Below are 21,737 nucleotides of genomic sequence, written 5' to 3'. Positions count from 1 at the left end.
TATCTGCAAGGACACTACGCTTGGCCTCCTTCCAGCCTGTTAGCGTGCGGCAAAGAGCAGGGGCATGTACCTTGGTTCCACCCACAGCAACGTCTGGCTCCTGGGGGTGGACAGTGACGCAGCTCGGTTCGTAGTCCACCGGATGGGATGCAATCTTCATGTCGTTCTCCACCAACGAGATCTGCAATAGAGTGTTCAGCTTAGCTGGCTCACCCAAGACTGACACTCGAGATGCGAAATAAACTCCAACAAACATAACAATCGGAGAACTCAACATTTTGAAACCAGCGCCGCTATTTTACCTCTCAGTCGTACGTCCCCAACCTCCCAACCAGATAGGAATCTACCAAAACTTCCGAGACTGACACGTACATCACCAATGTCCGCAACGATGACCAAGTTCCCATCAGCTGTTGCCATGCCGCGGGGCTGCGAGTCCATCTTGACATTCAAGTTTCTGCAGGAAGAAAGATAAAGCAGTTTGAGAGTAAAAAAAAAACAAAAAAAAAACAGTGCTCTATACACTGAAAACACAATTGGCCAACGAGTAGAGTCCTGCATTTCTGTACACTTTTTTTCTTTTTTTTTAATTCAGCCCAATTTTTTTGTATAGTATAATCTGAAAGCGAATTAGATTTTTTTCTTTCTTCTGCTGAATACATTTTGAAATAAATGTTTGGTGGGATGTATCACTGAATTAAACGTTGGCTTCATGAGATGAAATATATTTTCCTAGAACTATGCAACAATTTTAGCTGCTGCTAGTGAAAGAGACCAGTGTTGTATTTATAGTGGAATGGCCGCAGCTAATACACAATCACCTTACACAGTTGGCACAGTGATATTAGAGCAGCAACCACACAGGCAGGATGTGTAGTAAATTGCACATTTCATATTCCATTACACTTTGAAAGAGTTTATGTGCTTTTCTGAGCACCCTTTGCATTTTTTCTTGTACCTCTTTAATCACAGTTGCTTCTCCCTTCATTTTCTTCTATTCTGATGTTTGCTGTCTCTCCTCCTCGTCTGCTCCCAGCTGCTCTTGCAGACGCTATAGGCACTGCGAATTGCTTTTCCTATCCTGTTGGTAATTTCTGTTTGGGTTATGCCATCTACCACCAAGGCAGCATCATGCATTACCCTTTGCGCTACAAGAGATTCCTCCTTCAACGTCTCAAGAAGGCATTCTTTGTTGGCAAAAAGGCCTCTCTCTACTGCAGCTCCTTGTGATCCCGAGAGCATGTCTCGTTCCGCAGAGTATCATCTTGCATAGGCCTCATCCAAATCGCTTAGTCCAACACACTTGGGTTCGTAAAGCCCACATTATTAACTTCTTCTAGCCTGAACTTTCTGTGGGGCATGAAAAAAATATTTTTGCTATCACTTTAGCTAGTCTGCTTATCCCTTTCAGTCACGAATTATTATATTCACTGCAGAAAAATTCCATACTTGGAGGTTTAGCAGTGTCATTTGTCTCTAGAATACTTATTACGCAAATGGCGTCGCGTCCTCATACGGGGACACCATTGCTCAATCCTGCTTTTCCCAATAAAAAATAATAAATATCCTGAGGCAGTTTACAAACAAAGAGGTAAAATAACAATTTCTGCACATGAAAGAGGTGTTTTTAGCATTTATAAATGATTTACGCCGCAGTAAAAGAGAACTTAGGACGGCAACACACCGGAGCTCCCACAAAACTTGGCGGTGTCCATTTTGAAACGATGTTTATGAGTGCGGTTCCGCCATTCCACGTCAATGGTGCTACCTTTCACTTCCGTAGGTTTCGAACATCAGCCGCACCGCTCTGCAGCATGAACTCTCTTCGTTTTCACGAGGAAAATGACGAAAAGAGTCGCGTCTCCATATGGAGACATGGTGACTGAAAGGGTTATAAGGAAGCCGCAGAAGAAATTTTACGCACGTCCGGGTTTTCGGAAGAAAGTTACCGCCATGGCACAAAAACAAAACAAGAGGTCATGAGGTCATAATAGACCAGTACATGGTAAATTTTTTCAGAAAAAAATTATTTACGGCAACTCCATGTGTTTTTCAACAAAGTACCTAATGTGGTGACATTTTTATTGCAATCAAGATACTTGCATTCCTTTAGTAAATACGGGTGTAAATGGACGGCCAAAGAGGAACGGTGATCACTGGCCTAAAACGGAGAAATGGGAGCAGTCAGCACTTTACTGACAGTGAGGTAGTATATGATGCCACTTGTTCCATGCGTTGCCATCAATGTGCAGACTCCATCTGAGTGCGGGCGTTGCAACTACCGATTCTTTCATCTGATTGCACGGCATACAATCGGTATGATGCGAAATTGCGACAACCAGTCATAAGAGGTTCAAAGAACACTTCCTGCCTCCTAACAGCGTGGGTGAAGAATGTACTGCAAAGGCACAATAAGCAGAGCGCGGCACTGAAACTGGAGTCAGTCTGATGTGCTGCAGATCCAATGAATTTCTTCTCCTCAGAGGAACTTATTTGAAATGGGAACTCAAAATGGTTCCTTGCCATTGCTGCCACCAAAGTTTAATGAGCTGTAAAATTAGTTCCAGGCGGTGCATCAAAAAACTGCTTCGATTATTGCATTCACCGGGGTTCATAGTATTGGAAAATACAAAGATTACAGTTTCATGACCAACACTGTTTTGTCTGTTGTTTGATCGAAAATGGCTAATTATCTCTAATTATCTTGGGAACTAATTGACAAACTGAAAGGCATATTTGAAATCAGTGGGAAAAAAGCAGCAAGACGGACAAGTTTCACAAAGTTTAATTGAAAATTAAAAGCTGCTTTAAGACCAGTGTCCCCCCTAAAACAATAGTTCTGCAAACAAAGCATTTTGTCACAAAGAAATGCTTCAAGAAATATCACTCAAGGATAATTTTCTTTATGGTTTTCAGACATTAGTGATCATTTCTAGGCCCATATACTTTGTGTGCACAGCACTTTTACGACACTAAAATATGGTTCTTGGTAACTTTTATAGGAATAATAACCATTTCGTCATTTTTTCTCTGTGGAATCTGCAGTAAAAACAATTGACAAGGGAACTTTTTCATACGAAACTCTGCCCCCAAAGCACTAAAGCAACACTTGTGTTCAAAGCACAGTCAGCAAAATACAAAAGGTACCCAGCATTCAGGAGAAAGCCAAAAAATATGCATTTTGTAATATTAAAAAGAAGACATTCAACGACTCCTTAACTCTTTCGTTACCACGCCTATTCAAATCGATCACCGGTGATCGATGATTTATATTGCCTATTTCAACATGTTGTAGTCGTTTCTCCTACACCTAATGCGGCCAGTGGTTAGTCTAGGCGCTGCCCTTTTAGAATCAGTTTAAATGTTCCCGCTCCGGCGACATTGAGATTTTCGACGACGTTTTTTGCGAGCTGAGGTGCGTGTGTTTTTGAGGAAGGGGTGTGGCTGCTGCACTTGAGGAAAAAGGACGCAGATCGTGGTTAGGCTGCATTACCATAATATTTTTTTTTGTCAAAAGGCTCCTGGCAATACAAATACCAAATAATGCGGTTAGCTTTGTAATCCGGCAGCGTTAAGAGGTGATAATTACTTGAAAATGGCCCCAGCTATTCACTAATGATCTTTGGTTCGGACAAAGGGCAGCTTTATTCTCCCAAAGCTTATTTCTGATGGTCCCCCGCATGTCTAGCGAGTGTGCCTGCCATTTTAAACCAGTTTCCAGCAGTTTCGGTTTCGTTTTTGCATTGCGAAATTCATATTTGGCACTACTACGCAGTTACCCAACTACAAGCTCATTTGCTATGGCGCTTCCGTTGCCCGCTACTGCTCCTCAAAACAAGCATGCCGCTCGTGCTTCCACTTTATCTACGCCTTGTTTCTGCGATAAGAGCTTCCGCTCAAAGTCAAACGATAACACCAAGTCGTCGGGTATCAGTTCAGACGAGGAGAACACTTCCAATTGGCCTTGAGCACCGCCAGCTGTTCACCGGCCAGTTTCGGTTTCATACGAGGGTATTTCCGGAGGTCTAGTGTCGCTACTTAGTACAACTGTCTGTTCTGGCAAAGTCTCCAACAGCCTTGTATTTATTTCTTTTCAAAATTGTTAGGTGGCGCTGCAATGTAAGAGGCTCGTAGTGCTGAACTCGCTTTACAGCCCGACGGCGGCTTGGTGAAAGCTTGCTGGGCATGATTCGAGCGCATCGTACGTTATTCCTGCAAGCACGGCTACCTTAGTGAGTCAGAACATGATATTAAACCGCAAATGAAAGTTATGACTGATAAGTGATCATCAGAACGTCAACAAGCATCTACCAAAGAGTTTGGTTCTCAACTCCAAGCGGATTTTTTCACATCGCTTGCTTGCCTTCAATATTGTGCCGGTCATAATCATTGACAAGGGGTTTTTACATCACGTGGAGGCTAATTTGAGCCTTTAATAATGTCAAACCACCAGATTTCTTTTAGAGAACCATCCAAAATAGCAAAATTTGAAATAGTGGTTGGGCTTCACCACATGGCACGGGCACCACGCGGGCTATCATTTTCTTTTATATCTTACAAATTGTACTGCGCAACTCAATTTTTTTTCTACGGCGGGTTTTTGAAATGTCTACCTACAAAATGTATATTCTAAATTTTTTCTACTACTGCTCGTTTATTATACACAACTTCCTTTTTCTTATTTTCTTCGACGCGTGGACAAAAATGTCGAATTCGATAATTTTTTTCGCAATCTATATTTAGGAAAACATTATTAAAACTGGTGTCGTTGGAAAGCGCGTGGAATAATCTGCATTTTATGTCACTGCAATGTGTGCCTAACCAATATGTATAGCACGAAAAAAATGTTTTGTTAGACCCTTCAAAATTGGTCAATTTCCCGCGGTAACGAAAGAGTTAAGGGCTACCAGTCATAGGCACGTTACCAGCAAAAGGTAACAGTGTTACAGTTACATTTCCAAAAGTAACGAGTTAGTTACAATTACTGTGGAAAAGTAACATGAGGGTAGTCAAAGAAGGCATGAGGGTAGTCAAAAATGCACGTGGTAAAATCTTAGACAAGGGGAACCTTAAAGGGGCCACACTCAAGCACAATACTAACAATAGTTGTGCACGCCTCATTTTGTTGAATCAACTGTGTTGTTGGTGCACCCTTGGTGTCGGACAATTTATTTGCAAAACTCAGTGCAATTTAGAATGAGTTAATAACCTGTCATCCAAAGAGCTTCCGTCTTTTCGGAAGTCTAATTGCCATTTTTTTTTCTTGTTTCCGCTCAATTCAAGATGAAGGGAAGTTTCAACCTCCGACCTTGGTCTTCTGCGAGGACGATAATCCTCTTAACGAATTCGATAATAACGTGCGCTGCATATTTGCGCACCATCGTATGGTTTTGTCTTTTTCACTGTCCGTGTTCCCCGTCCAAATATGCAGCACACGTTATTATCGAATTCAAGACTGTACCAACTAGCCCCTAAACGTGCCTCTTAGCGACCGCGCCTCATAAACTGAGGGGAGCCGTGTTGTGGCACGATGAAACGTGGAGCGGATATGGAAAAGAAGAGAGTCCGAAAAATAGGAAAGTGCAAACTGTACGTCAGCCCTTAACGAGTGCTGTTGTTGGAAATTTTGGTATAAAAAATGAAGTAACTGTAACGGTATTTCCTGTTACAGTAAGTGTTACAGTTACAAGTCACTGAAAAAAGTAACTAGTCACTGGTAACGCGTCACTAGTAACAAGTTACTGCCCAAGACTGAGGGCTACTCTGCAAAGCAACAAGTTTGGTTCAGGCCAAACATGCAAAAAAAAAAAAAAAAAAAAAGGAAAAGAAAAAGAAAAGAGGAAAGAAAAAGCACCGCCCAGTGGCCTTAACTTACGAGAACTGATTGGACAGCAAACTTATGGACCGGACGGTGTCATCTAGGCCACAAGTGAAGATGGAGTCAGTGCCCGTGCACATGTCTTGGACCTGGTTGCTGTGGCTGATGCCAGACACGCGGTCCTGGTCTCCCGAGGCAGCGTCCCAGAAACCTGCGCGACTGTCAAGGAGCCTAACGAGGAGTTTGAGCGACTCTCAAGCACGATCCCAAAGGCACACATGCACCTCCAGGGCGAGCACGAACAAGGATACTGATGCAGCCGTCATGACTACCAGTGTAGATGGTCTCCCTGTTCGGACTCACGGCAAGCGCGGTGATGGACTTATGATGGCCCTGCAAAACAACATTTGTTCTCTGAGCATATCATTTCGACTGCACACATACCTACAAAAGCATGTATGACACAGTAAAAAATGTGCAGATTTACAATCAAAGAAACCCACCACTCGCAGACAAAAAAGAAGAAGACGACTGTCACAGGGCCTTGACAAAGAGGAGGCGAAGCATGAATGTTAATACAGTGAAATCTCGATACAACGAACTTCAGGGGACCGCGTGAAATTGCTCATTATTCTGAAAGGTCCTTGTAGCGAAAATCGCAATATTTAAGAGAAAAAATATTTCTCTGGTCAAAATAACGTATCTGTACAGCAGTGCATCCTTGAAGTCATTTTTCACAATAAGTGCACAAATGATAATGAAACAATGCACGTTTATTAAAGTAGTTGGCAATTTTCACCTGGTGCGTGCAGCACAAGCTTCCTAGCACGAAGGACTCCAACAATTCCACATTCCTGTGGACTGACTCAGTGGCCGTACGGTTTTTCCCCGGAAATGTACGAAGTTTTCGTATGCAGTCCAGCACATCCGCAGTCGTCACGTGCTCGTCGCAGTCTTCGAGTGGTGCCGCGGCACCCTCAGAGGCATCGTCGTTCATGCCGTCCTCGCTGCCTTCTTCATCCTGAACACTCACGCTCTGGAGAATGTCCTCTGTTGTCAGCTCCACTGATGTCCGTGAAGATCCAGCAACCATGAAGATCCAGCAGCAGCGGAACTTAGAAAAACTTGGGGTGGGGCGCGAATAGCACGGCCGCGGCTTTCTGGACGGAGGAGACCACCTATGCTTCATTTTTTTTTTTTCTTCTGCTCACCTTTTTTCTCTCTCTCGCATAGGCTCGCACATTCCGCGGAGCAAATTGCAAGACGTCCACTTCTGCGCTGCGCTTTGCCGTGTCGTCTGCTAGCATACGGCTCTGGTTGCCGCGATTGTTTAACGGAAATCTAAAAATCGCCGGCCTTGAAAATATGAGTTCGTAGTACTAAGGCGTTGTTAATGGCAGGGAACTAAATAAAACGATCGTTATTTTGAAAAGTTCACTATTCTGAAGTACGTAGCAGTGAAATAATTCTACATTGAAACTATAAGGAGTCAGCGTGGGATTTCTTAAATGTTCGTTAATTTAAAAAGTTTGTTAATGTGGTGTTCGTTGTAGCGAGATTTGGCTGTACACACAAGCCCACAGCAAGCCTTACTTGTGTTGACACATGCTAACCAGGGCTTTAAAAAAGCCCATAGGCTAGCAATTTCAATGTTCAATGATTAACCTGAAGATCTCGTCCTAAGCAGATTAAAGTTGAACCTCTTTTAACTCTTTCAGGGTCACGGACATACATATACGTCCTCTGCAAACACCTTCAAAATGGTCAATAACGTATATGTACGTCATCGCTTGTATGTTTAAAAATCGTGCCTTTTTCACCAACTTCTCTTGCTTGGCATGTGCTGCCACACTGCGGAAATACGTCACATTATTTTCTTGCACCGATGGCTCTTCTTTTTATTTTTTTTTATGATTTACTTCTTGTTTTGATTGCTGAGGTTGTCTATGATGTCTTCTTTTAGTTGGAGTAAGATGTCCCGTGTTGACAGGTGTGGTCGGAAGCCATACATCGTGTCGGGGAAGTAGCCATTTTCTTCTATGTGTGAAAGTAGTCGGTTGTGAACTAGATGCTCAAAAACCTTTCCGATGCATCAATACCAAAGGGAACCCCACAGGGCTCAGTCATATCCCCCCTATTATTCAACATTGCCATGAAGGATCTACCACCCCTCCTTCAACGCATCGCAAACCTCAAGCATGCAATATACGCAGATGACCTGACTATGTAGACCCCCATGGGCTCCACAGGCACCCAACAAGACGCTCTCCAAGAAGCAATACAGATTGCCCAACGATACTTGCAATCTCGTGGTTTAGAATGCGCCCCTGAAAAATCCACACTACTCACGCTATGTAAAAAAACTCGCAAAAACCAGGAACAAGCAATCCCGGATCCTGACCTGCACATAAATGGCCAACCTGGGCCTAAAGTATCTCACCTCCAAATTCTAGGCCTCAACATACCGAAGGACGGCTCCGGCTCTCGCACAATTCTTCATCTACAACAAACTCTGAATCAGTTGGTCAGCATCATTCAGCGGGTCTCTCATCGCCGATACGGCCTCAACGAAGCCGACCCCACGCGCATAATCCAAGCTATCCTGATTAGTCGAATGACTTATGGTGCGCCATACCTAGCCCTAAAAAATGCTGAAAAAGAGAAGCTAAACATTATGATTAGGCAAGCCTACAAAACTGCACTGGGTCTACCCCCGAAAACGGCCACACGCAAATTACTCCAACTTGGACTTCACAACACATGGGAAGAATTACAAGAAGCCCACAATGTCGCCCAGCTGTCACGCCTCAAACTCACCAAAACTGGACGCACTACCCTCACCCGCTTGGGATACATGGTCCCGCCACCACAGGACCAAAAACAGCGCATCCCTCTCAACATCTGGAAAACCATCAGAGTCGCTCCAATACCACGCAACATGAATCCCATCTACCGTATAATGCGGAATATAGGTCGAGGTGGAATATAGGTCGACCCCCTTACCTTGTAGCCGAAAAATGCAAAAAAGAAATAATTACGTACCAACCATTGTTTTATTAAGACCGTAGCTTGTTTCGTCTCAGATTACTCATTTAAAACTGTCTGAAGTATCGTCGGACAACTGCTTCTGGCTCGCTGTCGCCCACACAGCAGGTCGTCCTCGGTGCAGTCCAGGGAATTGCTTATGCAGCACTTAAACACTCGCAAGACGATGTCATCGTGAAGAGAGCGCAAAGCATGGGACACTCGTTTGCAGACCGGAGCGACAGCCAGTCTGTGCAGGCGGTCAGCAAACATCTTGGGGTATCCATTCGTAGAGACATCGCACGATGCTAGCGGGCAAAATTTGCCCCTTTGTACAGCAGTACAGGTGCACAGAGCAGCGCCCATGAAACGAAGCCTTCTGAGCGTTGCATACCGAGAGCTGCCCCTTCAGCTAACGCCGCTAGCATCACTTCTTTTGGCGATACCGAACTGGTGCAAGGCAGACACGTAATTGGCCCTGGAAAACCCCAACTTTTCTTTTAAATGCTGCTGTAAACTGGCACCAAGTGCCTAAACTCATTATGAGCAAGAAGAAAATTGCACGCATACATTCGCCGACAGCGAGAGAAGCAACAAAACAAAGATGGCGTCGCGTCCGATTGATGGTGGTGGCGATGGTGCCTTTGGGGTTTGGATGGGCTCGATGGGCTGCCCGGTCGCCAGATGACAACTGCCAGTGACTGCAATATAGGTCGAGGGGTGACTTTTCGGCAAATTTTTCTGTAAAAAATCTCGACCTATATTCCGCATTATACGGTACAACCAAGCACGACGCGCCGCCCGCGTCAGAGCCCTCCAAAATAAGTATGCTGGGCAACCTGACACCTGGTATTGCGACGCCTCCCCGTACCCGCACAAACCCGCTCATGCAATCAGTGTAACTGACCCCCATGGAATAGAACTAACAGCAGTAATGATTCGCACTACAAGCACAGAAACTGCTGAAGAACTAGCCATCGCATTGGCCGCAGCTTCCGCCCCCCACCAGGATGAAGAGGAATTCCTCACGATAATTACAGATTCCCAAGCACCATGCAGAAATTACATTATTGGCCGAATATGTCTCTCCGCGCTTAACATCCTACGCTCGGCGAAGACGCTACCGCAAATCCAACTTGTCTGGACCCCCGGACACGAGTCCCTCGAGGGAAATGAAGCGGCGCACGCCGCGGCCCGCACACATACACTCCGGGCCATTTCTCAAGAAGGCAACGCCAACGCTCCAAGACCTGAGCCGCTGTTAAACTACACAGACATCTTGGCTCACTACCGCCACGAGCGCAGAAGATTCCCTGCACCTCATCCCGAACTGACCCGCACCGAAGCCACCACTCTGCGCCAATTACAAACTCATACCCGCATGGCACCATTCTACACGCAATCCACCCCACCCTGTATCCCGGAACCTGCAAATTCTGCACCCAGCCTAGCACACTATACCATATGGTATGGGAGTGCTCACAAACCCCTAGCCTCTCCCCAAACCCCAACCCCACCTACGAGCAGTGGGCGGCCCGGCTGACCAGCTCAGACCTCTCCGACCAGCGAGACCTGGTACGAAGAGCAACAGCAGCCAGCGAGGACCTGGGTTTTCCGGACTAAAGAAGACCCCCCACAGGGCAGGTGCCCCTAACATCAGCACGTAAAGCTCGTCTTAAATAAAGTTTATTGCATCCATCCATCCATGATTTACTTCAGCTGCACGCCGGCTATCGCTTGCGCATCCGGTAACGAGGGGGTGCGCATGGTATCGCCCACCGGGCGCCTCTCGCTTCTTGCGCCTGCCACAGACCAAGGGCGCCTGCGGAACTGATGAGGCTCTTTTCTCCCTTTTTTGTATTTTATAGGAGCGGTGTGTCGTCTATCACGTGCGCATCCGGCCGGGCGCGTGCATGCGCAGCAACTGGTTTTGGTATCGTCCTCCGGGCGCTTCCCGCTTTTTTTGCCCCCAAAACTGATGTCTATCTGATTTCGATGCATCGATGCACAATGCATCATTTTGTAAAAGTAGTATAAGGTTTTTATTTAGAATTTTTCTTGTGTTACTCTTGAAGAAACCACATGTATGTAAGAACACGAATGATTTTTTTGTCACTTTATGGTCACCCTAAAAAAATTACAATAATTTTTTCTCGAAATAGATTCGTAAATCAACAACAAAAATCGACCCTGGGGGGTCGCATTTGGCGAAAAAATTCGGCCCTCAAAGGGTTGATCCTGTCATTGTACTTTTTACGAAGACCCTGAGCAATGTAGATTACACCAACTAGACCCTTAAGGTACACTAATAACTGTACCAGACACACCTTAACCAAAAATAGCTGTGCATTTTCTCAACGTGACCTGTGCACACATAGTTTCACATTCACTTTGTAGTTGCAACATGCATCAAAGGCTCGTCGGGTATCAGTATTACATTCAGTGCGGCCCGCCGCGGTGGCTCAGTGGCTAAGGCGTTGCGCTGCTGAGCACGAGGTCGCGGGTTCAATTCCCGGCCGCGGCGGCCACTTTTCTGATGGAGGCGAAAAGCAAAAACGCCCGTGTGTACAAGATTTCGGCGCACGATAAAGATCCCCAGGTGGTCAAAATTAATCCAAAGCCCTCCACTACGGCGCGCCTCATCGCCTGCGTTGCGTCGGCGCGTTAAACCCTACAATCAATACATTCAGTGCAGACGCCAGTGTTGCATGAGAGGAAATTGCCAACTGCCCATGAACAATGTGACATTCGAGACTCTAGCATTTGCACCATGCATTCGCACAACTAGCATTCGAGGCTCTGCTAGCATGGGACCATGAAGTCCAGTGCATGAAGCAGTCCCAAGTACAACAGCTTGCATTGCAGTTGAAACGCCGTTGCAATGCAGTTGCAATGCATCGCAGTGCAGTGTGTTGCAATGCAGTTGCAATGCATTGCAGTTGCAATGCTGCTTGCGTAGCCTCAAAACACCGCCACCAGCACAAATGCAATGCATTGCAATGCAGTTGCAATGCACTGCAGTTGCACTGCCGTTTGCATAGCCTCAAAACCCCGCCACCAGCACAAATGCAATGCAGGCCACGCAGTCCCCTCACCTTGATCACTCTTCGGGGTTTTTCAGGGTTGTTGGCGTCCAAGTAGTTGATGAAGCCAGACAGGGACACTGACAGCAGGTAGTCGCCTTGCCAGAGGCAGCTCACTTGCTGATCCAAGACGTCCGTTCCCATCATGAACTCCCTGCGCCACCAAAACAGCAGCTGAGAAATGTTGAGGCAGACGACCATGTGCAGTCGTACCACAACTGTGGGAGCTGTCCTTCACAAGCTTTTGCTTTCTTGGTTGCAACTTCACAATGGAGCAGCAATGGTGCAGTTGATAATGCAGATCCCTACATTGTGTTTGTTATTTACTCCACCAGCACTTCATGCTCTTCATTTAAACACGGAAGCACCAGTAAATCTAAATGACCCATGTTTCATTGCTTCTGTGCATGACGGAAACGATGCTGAAGGCAAGCACTTATGCTTCCGAACTTTTTATTGTCAAACACCCAACATCCCTAGCACAGCTGGAATAATCCAGGCAATAGGAGCATTGTCACACAAAAGGTCGTACAAAAAGTGAAAGGTTACAGCTGCTTTTGTAACAACTAGGCATGGTGTAAGCTATAGGTAATGAAATTCATTGACCATTACACAGTATAAAGTGGCAGTATGTAGGCCCCTGCTGGAGCAAAAACCTACTTTGCCATGATATATCATCAAGGCATAGGACCATTGTCCCGAGCAGTCTTTTCTGGCGTGACGTGTAGCAGTGCTTAGCTGTTGCAGATGTGCGAGACCATTTTGACAGCATAGTGCAGAGCACTATGCAGAGAGCACAGCGCAGAGAGCACAGCGCAGAGAGCATTGCCAGACACCACCAACGCTGTGCTCTCCTGGCTGAAGGTATTAGCATACACACATAACCAACATAATCATTATAAAAATACTTTTGAACGTGCTCACTTGTCATAATAACATAATAAAAACAGCAGGCACATCGCATGTGAGTGTGCACCGTCAGGCAGTGCTGCCAGATCAGAAGGGGCCTTCAACACCAGCCCCTTGTCAAAATTTCACCAACACTAAAATACGCCCGCTGTAACATATTTCCAGCTCCTGTATCATTTCTGCGCATGCAGTTCGCCAAAACATAGCCTTGAAGATGGTGTTTTTGTTGCTGAGCAAACCATCATACAAAGGAAAGGGGTGACCTAATTACCTCTATAATTAAAAATGGAGCCAGTGACTTGATTACCTCTGTGAATTAATTAGCAATAGGTTTGAGGGAAGTGAAATAAAATTTATTTATATCCATCGCAATGCACATTTATAGAAACTTTACCCCATTTTTTTATGGCCGTGCTCGCGCAGAAGCTGCGCTCGCTGGGCTTTTCGGCTATGTTTATATTCAAGCAAGATCTGGTGCAACGTATATTTCTCTAAAGTTAACATATGAACATATGAACTTGGCTGGTTATTGTACAATGAACATGCCATACAAAGCTTTTGTTGCTGTCACAAATTAGGGAGGAATTTACTAGAGAAGAAATGCTAACAGTAAGTCCTGCATAAGATGTTTCCAAGAATGTCATTCACTGTGGTTTGTTTGAAATACAGAACGTCACATTGAGTTTCCATTACTTTCAAGCAGCGGTGAAAAGCCAAAATACGTATCGAGCACATTAGAATATGCGTGCTGTCCAATTATATGAGTGCCTCTTGGTGTTTATGAGAGGAAAAAAGCTTCCATTCAGGGAAAGGAAACCATGGTTTAAAGCGGTCACACATCTTTATCACCACTTTTCACCACATATTGTCTGGTGTAGCAGTTACCAGCACTGCAACACCAGCGACACTAAAATTTCACCAGATTTTCACAATCTGGTGCCGTATTTCACCATATGGAAATGCTGGCCATCGAGTGTTCTTATGCATGGTTGTCATTCCGCAGGAGCTTTATCTGTATAAAATGCTTCAGTGCAGAATATGCATCGAGTCCAGTGAAAAGGCCCTGTATGTTTTTAACTCTTTCGCTACCGCGCCTATCAAAATCGATCAATTTGATCGATACTTTTGGGAGCACTTTTTCATAGCGTTCCAGGCGTTTCTCGAACAAGTAAAGCTGTTCGGAGTTAGATCAGAAAATGGCCTTTCAAAATCAGTTTTGTTTTCATTTTTGCAACGGAAACGTGATTTTTGACACTCTTTTGAATCACCTGGGTGTGGAAAAGGGGCGTGGTCATCGCGCGTCACGGCTACCAACGAAGAATGCGTGCAACTCGTAATTACTCTGCACCAGCGCTTGTTTTTTGCTATCAGGGCGTGAATGGGGAACTAGCAAATGATTTTCAATCGTCAGGTTCGCGCTCTGACAGTAATAATCCCAGAAATCGGCTGAAAATGTCAAGCAGTGCCTGGTTGCAAAGCTACTTTATGATTTTATGCAGTTTTATTGCCTTTGCGCAAGTTGTTCTAAGTACTGTGGTAGTTCTACTTACCCCAGGACCATTCGCAAACAGTTTACAACAGTTTCGGTTTCGTTTCTGCATCGCGAAATTCATATTTAGCGCTACTAAGCAGTTACCCAACTTCAAGGCTACCTGCCATGGCGCCTGAAGCGTCCGCGACTGATCCTCGAACAAAGCACGCCGCTCCTGATTTCCCCCCACCCTAACCCGATTTCTGCGATAAGAACTTGAGATGCAAGTCAAAAGGTCACACCCAGTCGCCAGATATCTGTTCCGCCGAGGACAGCGCTTCAAACCGGCCTTACACTGCCAGCTGTTCGCCTTCCAGTTTCGTTTCCATGCGAGAGTATATCCAAGTGTCTAATGTTGCTGCTTAGTTGAACGGTCTATTCGGACGGAGTCTCTGATAAGTTTTTGTACTGTTTCATTTGAAAAATGTTAGGTGGCGCTGCAATAGAGGAGGCTCGTTGTGCTGTTCTTTTTTAGCGCGCAACTGCTACTCGGCCAAAGATCGCAGGGCACGATTCTAGCTCATCGTACCTCATTTTTGCGAGCAAGGGTACAATTGCGAGTAAGAATGTGATAATAAAGCTCAGCTTTATGTTTTGAGAGATAACTGACCGTGAACGACAACAAGAATCAGCCACGGCGTTCCGTTTTCAACTTCATGCATGTTTTTTTTCGCATCGCGTGCTTGTCCCAAATATTGTGCTCGCTGTAAATGCAAAGTCAGCCATTGACAAGATGTTTTTACGTTATGTGGGGGCAAATTGGTGCCTCTGATAATGTCAAACCGCCAGATTTATTCCAGGGAACCACCCGAAATTTCACATTTTGAATTGGAGGTTGGGCTTCACCGCATGACACGAGCACCGTGCGTGCTAACATTTTTTTTTTATATCTGAAAAACTGTTCCGCGCAAGTCGACATTTTTTTTAGGGTGTGTTTTTGAAATGTTTCCCTACAAAATGTATATTCTAATTTTTTTCTACTACCAGTGGTTTGATATACACAACTCCTTTTTTATCATTTTTTTTGGCAACTTGACAAAAATTATGATTTTGATATTTTTTTTCACAACTATGATATATGAAAACCTTTAAAAAACTGGTGTTATTGGAAAGGCCGTTAAATAATCTGCATTTTTTGCTCCTGCAATTAGTGCCTAAATAATTTTTTAGCAGGAAAAAAAATGTTTTCTTGAACCCCTAAAAATTGGTCAATTTTCTGCGGTAGCGAAAGAGTTAACAAGACTCGGTTATTGACAGTGTGACGGTGTGTGCAACTTGCATGCTGCAAGCAAATGGTAGGGGTGTGATGTGCCGAGTGCTATCAATGTAAAAATGAAAATGAAGACTCTTGCACAGCATGGGGACGGCAGAGTTTTGATGGGCACCAAAAGTGGGCCAGTCTCTCAATATGTGCCCGTAGGAACTTGGCAGACCAAGCTCACCATAAATATGGCATAAAATTAATCGATTTGGGTGCTCCTTTCTTTTTTGTGTTTGCTATCTGCGAAAACAGCAACAACAAAAAGGTGAGACAGAATGAAAAAGACAAGCACTGGCCTGCATCTTAAGGACAACGTTTCTTTGCGCTGTTTCACTAGGACAAAAAAAAATTTCCTTCTAAATTTTTTTCAATTTGGAGTGTCAACTTTCAAACCTAAGCCGTTGCTGTGGGGTGCCCTACAGTGGAGGGCTAGAAATTATGTTGGACCACCAATGGTTTTTTAAACAAACCAGAAAATATCGGCCCACATGGGTGATTACCATCCGTGCTGGGCCAGTTTAACACAAACAATAACATACTAGCCCTCATTTTAGATGCAGAGCATCTTATAGCGGCGGCCTGTCACTCGTCGTCGGTGCGCGCCGTCCGTCCGCACCCGCCAGCTGTGCGATAACGCGCGCTCGTACCCTCCTCTCCCCTCCTCCTCTCCACGCCGTCTGTGCGCTGTCGCGCTCCTCCCTCCGCGGCTCCACCCCCACCAGCTGTGATAAGCGCGCATGCGCGCGTCCTCTCTCATCCTCCTCTTCACTCCAGCTGCTAGCGCGCGCTCGCACCTCCTCTCCCCTCCTCCTCTAAGCGTCGTCTTCGGGTTGGCGCGCTTCTCCCTCCGGGTGCGCGCTCTCTTAGTCGCTCTCTTAGGCGCACTATTAGTCTCATACATTCAAAGTACTCAAGCAATGTGTGATGATGATGGTAACCATTCGCAATTTAATACGGAATAACAACGTAACAACACCCAACAACGTAATACCATAATTAACAACGCAATTAACGCCGGTATAGCAACAAAGATGCTCTGCCTCCTCACGATCCCCCTCGGGGAGGTGCGGGTAATTTTTTCTTTGAGCTCAGTGTATTAAAGGGACACTGAAGTGATATGTAAACATTGCGGGATTACTAGCGCAAATTGTAGTCCGGAGTCCCTAGGCCATGTTTCGACCACTCTGGGCGCGTTTACGCGATTTTATTTAGTAGAAAAATTAATTCGAAAACGCTGTCCTCCTCTCTTTACGCTCGCCCATTTTCTGTGGCGTTTTCGTGTGACGTCGGGAGGAGCTGAGCTCGCAATTGGCTGCGCTACTGCACGGCTCCCCGGCCTTCAGACAGAGTCAGTCGGCCCAGCGTTTCGTCCGCCGGCCGCCGACGGGTCGTCGCAATGCGTTCGCTCAGTTGAAACGAAGCCAGGACACGTTTGTGAATTTTAAGAATGTGCCTTTCTTTACTTTGTTAGTTTGTACACTGTATCCAGCTCCAAGTCAAGGTCGCTTCACACAAGCGCTGCACAAGCGCACATGCGACGCTTCGCTGACTGGTACGCCAGTAGGAAAATATAAGGCCTCTTGAAGGCGGGAGAAGAGTCAGCGAAGTCAATATAGGTACTAAGGACATAAAAGCAGCTGATATTTTTACCGTACAGCGTAAAACTAGGGTGCGGGAAGCACTTTTTTGCACTGGGCAAACAAGCACAGCGGCCAGCAGCCCGACTAAGCATCTGCGAACGCTTTTCCGTCTAAGAAATGCAATTGCTAGACGTGAGATATTGTGGAAACTTGGGGTATGCTTACTGCACGAGTGCAAAACAACAAATAGTCACCTAAGCTGCTTGGAATGCTAAAACTAAATAAAAGTGTAAACTGGTTATACATTATATACCTTATATTTCCAAGGTCAGCAGCGCTCGCCCGTGGCCGAGTTGTTTGGAGCGCAAGGTTATGTCAGCGCGAGTGTTTTGCAAGTCACAAGTTCGAATCCCCGCGGGTACGCGCGTTTTTTTTATAAGTTAACTTTTTCGTTTTCCGCCAATGTTTTCTATACTGAGTTCACCTTTTTTTGGGCCGCAACGTTCATTGCTCCACGAACTAGTTCACAGAACGTGCGCAGGCTGGCACTGGCGCGCTAGCGAGTTCTCGTTGGCAGGCTGTTGCCATAAGCACCGACTGCTTGCGGGCAGTGGGCACAGGCCAGAATCAACAGACCCTTGGCCTGGTGCGAACACGCTTTTTACGATACAGGCATGAGTGAGGCAAGCTCCAAATATAGGGGAAAAGCGCATGGCATTTGAGCGTCTGCGGGGACGTGGAGGGCGTTCATGCACTGCGTAGGCCTCGGCTAGTGAATGCTACGATTCCAAGCCGTCCTGGGAGGCTTATCTTATGCATTTTACAGTCGACAACATGGCAGAAGCGCGGTACGATGATTACTGAGATATTGAGAATGCCCATCCAACAACGCCATCGGTTGTGTTTTACAGAACCGAAACCGAAACCGAAACTTGTTTGATTGCTAACCTTGGGCATCGTCCAATCACGGTGCCCCCTCCTCCCAACGTCACAGCCTTAGTTGGTGCGGCCGCCGCAAACCGCGCATGGTAGTTTTTCTTCTTTCGCGCTTTGTAAAATAATTACCGATTTGTCAACCGGATAAACAATGAAAAGTGTGCTAATTTGAGCCAGTCTACGCAGTGCAAGCAAAAACGGGAGCTTGACAAATTCACTTCAGTGTCCCTTTAAGAATGCATGAGAAAACTATTTTTTTCACTTCAGCTGATGTATACTTTTGAACCGTGGTTTTAAAAAATCTGGTTTTACGAACTTCCCCACTCAACTAAGAAATTCGGAACTGCCCCACTGTTGCTTATAAGCTTAATGCTGCCTCGGTTTATCTAGCTTGATTTGACGAATAATTCGTGGGTCCAGGACTGCATTAAATCGGGGTTCACCCATAGTCAACAATTACAATTTCTTGCACCATCAACTAAGCAGTTAAGAGTAGGATAGTGCAGAGAAACGCAAGCATATAGTATACACTGCTGCAATTTCAACTTTATGAGACTTTACAGCACTAAGTAACAACTGTTGCTGCAAATGTGAGTGAAGAGATCACTAATTTTATCTCAAGCCTTTCTATTCTACCTGCTCAACCAAAACGTCAACAGAACCACAGAACTCACGTGACCACAGATAATGTGCTTGCATCCCAAATCTTGCATGTTTTATCTCCAGATGCGGTCAGGATCTTGGTGTTGTCAGGACTCCATGCGACCTAAAGAAAAAGCCATAGTTTGGAGAACAAACAATCCCGTGGGGCTAGGTTGATTTGTTTGATTCTAATGTTTAACGCGCCGACGCAACGCAGGCGATGAGGCGCGCCGTAGTGGAGGGCTCCTGATTAGTTTTGACCACCTGGGGATCTTTAACATGGGCCGAAATCTCATACACACGGGCGTTTTTGCTTTTAGCCTCCATCAGAAAAGCGGCCCATGGGGCTAGGTACAGACCCTTCCAAAAGCATACAGGCCTGGCACTTCCCATTCAAGCAGAGCTTCTTCCTAAGCTGTGCAAATACCCGAAATAAGGCAGCATCTGTCCTGCCATTTTCACTTCGAGCAAGCAGATTTTGTGCCAAAAGTTCAAGGCGATACTGGGGCGAAGGCCATTTTTGTCATTATTTTTAACCCTGCCTGTGCACTTTGAGACTTCTCACATTCAGTGTACTTCGACATGCTCAATACAAACCTGTCGCGGTGGCTGCTTTTGTGGTAAAGGCGAAAGCGATAAGGCCTGTGTTTCGAGGCTTCGGTGCACGTTAAAGATCCCCAGGTGGTCAAAATTAATCCGGAGCCTTCCACTACACCGCGCTTCATAGCCCAGGTGCTGGTTTGGCGCGTTACACCCTACAATCAGTACATCATCTGCCGAATACAAATATGCAATCAGACTCTTCTGATGTGGCACACATAGGAACAACACCAAGCCAAAACATAAAATCAGCTCTTGCCTATGTGACACAAATGAGGTGTTCCGCAACATGTTATACCATTCCTTCTTGCCCAAATGTTTTATATTGTACCACCTGAATACCGGCATAGGTTATATGCTTTTGTACTCCAGAAGGGCCAAGGTATTCAAGTATACCGCAATAGGAATAGTAGCTTAGTCCCTCTGAAAGCTATAGCTGTATCAAATAATTGATTGATTGTAGGGTTTAACACGCCGACGCAACGCAGGCGATGAGGCCATTACAGGCAATGAGCCATGAGGCAAAACTAATCCGGAGCTGGAGGGCTCCGGATTAGTTTTGACCACCTGGGGATCTTTAACGAGCGCCGAAATCTCGTACACACGGACGCTTTTGCTTTTCTCCTTCATAGCTATATCAAATATCAACTCAGAAAACAGAAGTATAGTCAATGGAGCTGTGTGCAACATTTTATAGTACTTGAAAAAAAAATTGTAATGTTGTGATTGGTTTCACTTTACAATTTACGAGCTACCAAATGCAGTAAAAATTATGTTAACCTGACCGGTACTTCCCAAGATGTTGTGAGCAAAAGTTTGCTTTACCACAAAAAATTAGTACTGAAAAACAAGAAATTAAATTTATAAAAACGGGCAAAAATTGCCATTTAGATGCCACAACTCAGTAAATGTTATTAGTATTAAAAATGATTCTCTGGCAGACTTCCAGCTCTAAAGACTGCTTGAAGGTACGAAGTTATTTTAGTACCAGGGACAAGTGTAACAGAATAATTTTGAAAACAACCGTAACCAAAATTTATACACAACAAATGTTGCTTACAGCATAAATTCCTCCACTGTGCGCTGGCGACCCAAATTCACCAACTTTCTCATACGTGCTGGCATTGTAGAGGAACATCTGTTGGGAAAACAAGCTTCATATGAGATGACACCAGGAAATTTTTAAGTGAGACATGTAATTGCACAATGGCATGGCTGCACAGTATTTCTGACCTTTCCATCAAAGCCTCCACTTGCGAAGAGCTCGCCATTAGGTGAATAACGAACAGACTGGACAAAGCGGGTGTGGTCCTGGAAACAACAACAACAACAACAAAAAAACAAGGCTCTACTTGGCTTTCCAAAGAGAAATACATGAAATGCTGCTGATCTCGCAGCGATACATTAGTTCCCGCAGAAGACTTGAGTAGGGCTTACGCTAATTGTGAGCTTGTACTTGAAAGGAGGTCCCTCGTAGATGCCAACGGTGTTGTCCTCACTGCCCGTGACTATGCGAAATGGTCTCGTGGGCCGGAAGTCGCACGAATTGATCTGCTTGCTGTGGCCACCAATCTCGCCAACCGAGGTGCCCGTCTCGGCCATGAACACGTGGCCAAACCTGCCGACCAAGAGGCGAGTGCCGCCCAGTTAGTCGCCCACCTTGCACACAGCCGCGGGCATTCACCTTTCCCGACCTTCACCCACGGCCATGATTCTCTGGCTGTCTGGTGACCACGCAAGGTCCTTGACGATGCCAACAAATGGCTGGAACTCATTTTTCAAGATGTGCTCCTGCTGGACTGTGTCCCAGATCCTGATCTTGCCGGTTTGATCTGGAGGCGACACAAGGCAAAATCAAGCACCCCACACAAAGAAGTGCCGGTGTAAATTGTGAGAAAAGCTCAATGATGGGCTTAATCTTGAAATGCTTACCGGCTGAAGCAATGTAAAACCCGCTTGGCGAGTACTTTGCAACAGTTGTCATTTGGGAATGCTCCGTGTAAATGTCGCATATAGATGGGTTCTGAAAAAGCAAACAGTACAGAGCTGGCACCTACTGCAAAGATCATTTTCTCACACTTTTGAGTTTGTCAGCTGTTACCAAGCTTGCATCTTCTTCCCCTAACAAAGTACCATAAAGTTCCAAAAGAATGCTTCCTCTTGAAGTATTTTGCTCAGCCACCTTTCGGGGTGAAATATCTATCTTAATGCCAACCCCAAACATCACCCATCCCCAAATAATCGTGTTTCAGTGCCTTAGAAAGTCCAGCAAGCTTCCATTGCAACAATGTCCGACAGTTCCTTTAGAAAAACTTTTGATGACCCAACATTGCAAATATCGCCAATGTATTCT

General features: G+C 45.4%; 1 protein-coding gene across 1 annotated transcript in view; it reads right to left on the bottom strand.

The window, feature by feature from the left end:
- The window catches only part of Flr (actin-interacting protein 1 flr), a 33,052-nt gene that overhangs the window by 7,046 nt on the left and 4,269 nt on the right, over positions 1-21,737 (bottom strand). The window contains exons 3-13 of the mRNA XM_077687968.1: positions 21,317-21,407; positions 21,069-21,216; positions 20,822-21,002; positions 20,618-20,695; positions 20,445-20,522; positions 18,817-18,908; positions 11,938-12,079; positions 6,130-6,211; positions 5,876-6,029; positions 373-457; positions 71-181 (exon numbers count right to left, since the gene is read on the bottom strand). Of these exons, the coding sequence (XP_077544094.1) occupies positions 71-181; positions 373-457; positions 5,876-6,029; positions 6,130-6,211; positions 11,938-12,079; positions 18,817-18,908; positions 20,445-20,522; positions 20,618-20,695; positions 20,822-21,002; positions 21,069-21,216; positions 21,317-21,407 (1,242 nt within the window). The remainder of the gene's footprint in view (positions 1-70; positions 182-372; positions 458-5,875; positions 6,030-6,129; positions 6,212-11,937; positions 12,080-18,816; positions 18,909-20,444; positions 20,523-20,617; positions 20,696-20,821; positions 21,003-21,068; positions 21,217-21,316; positions 21,408-21,737) is intronic.

The sequence above is a fragment of the Haemaphysalis longicornis genome, unplaced genomic scaffold, assembly GCF_048455015.1.
Source record: "Haemaphysalis longicornis isolate Haplotype H1 unplaced genomic scaffold, Haemaphysalis longicornis Haplotype H1 scaffold_1, whole genome shotgun sequence".
In the NCBI taxonomy this organism is placed as follows: domain Eukaryota; kingdom Metazoa; phylum Arthropoda; class Arachnida; order Ixodida; family Ixodidae; genus Haemaphysalis; species Haemaphysalis longicornis.
The sequence above is the reverse complement of the archived record's forward strand: the minus strand, read 5'-3'. Positions and strand labels throughout refer to the sequence as shown.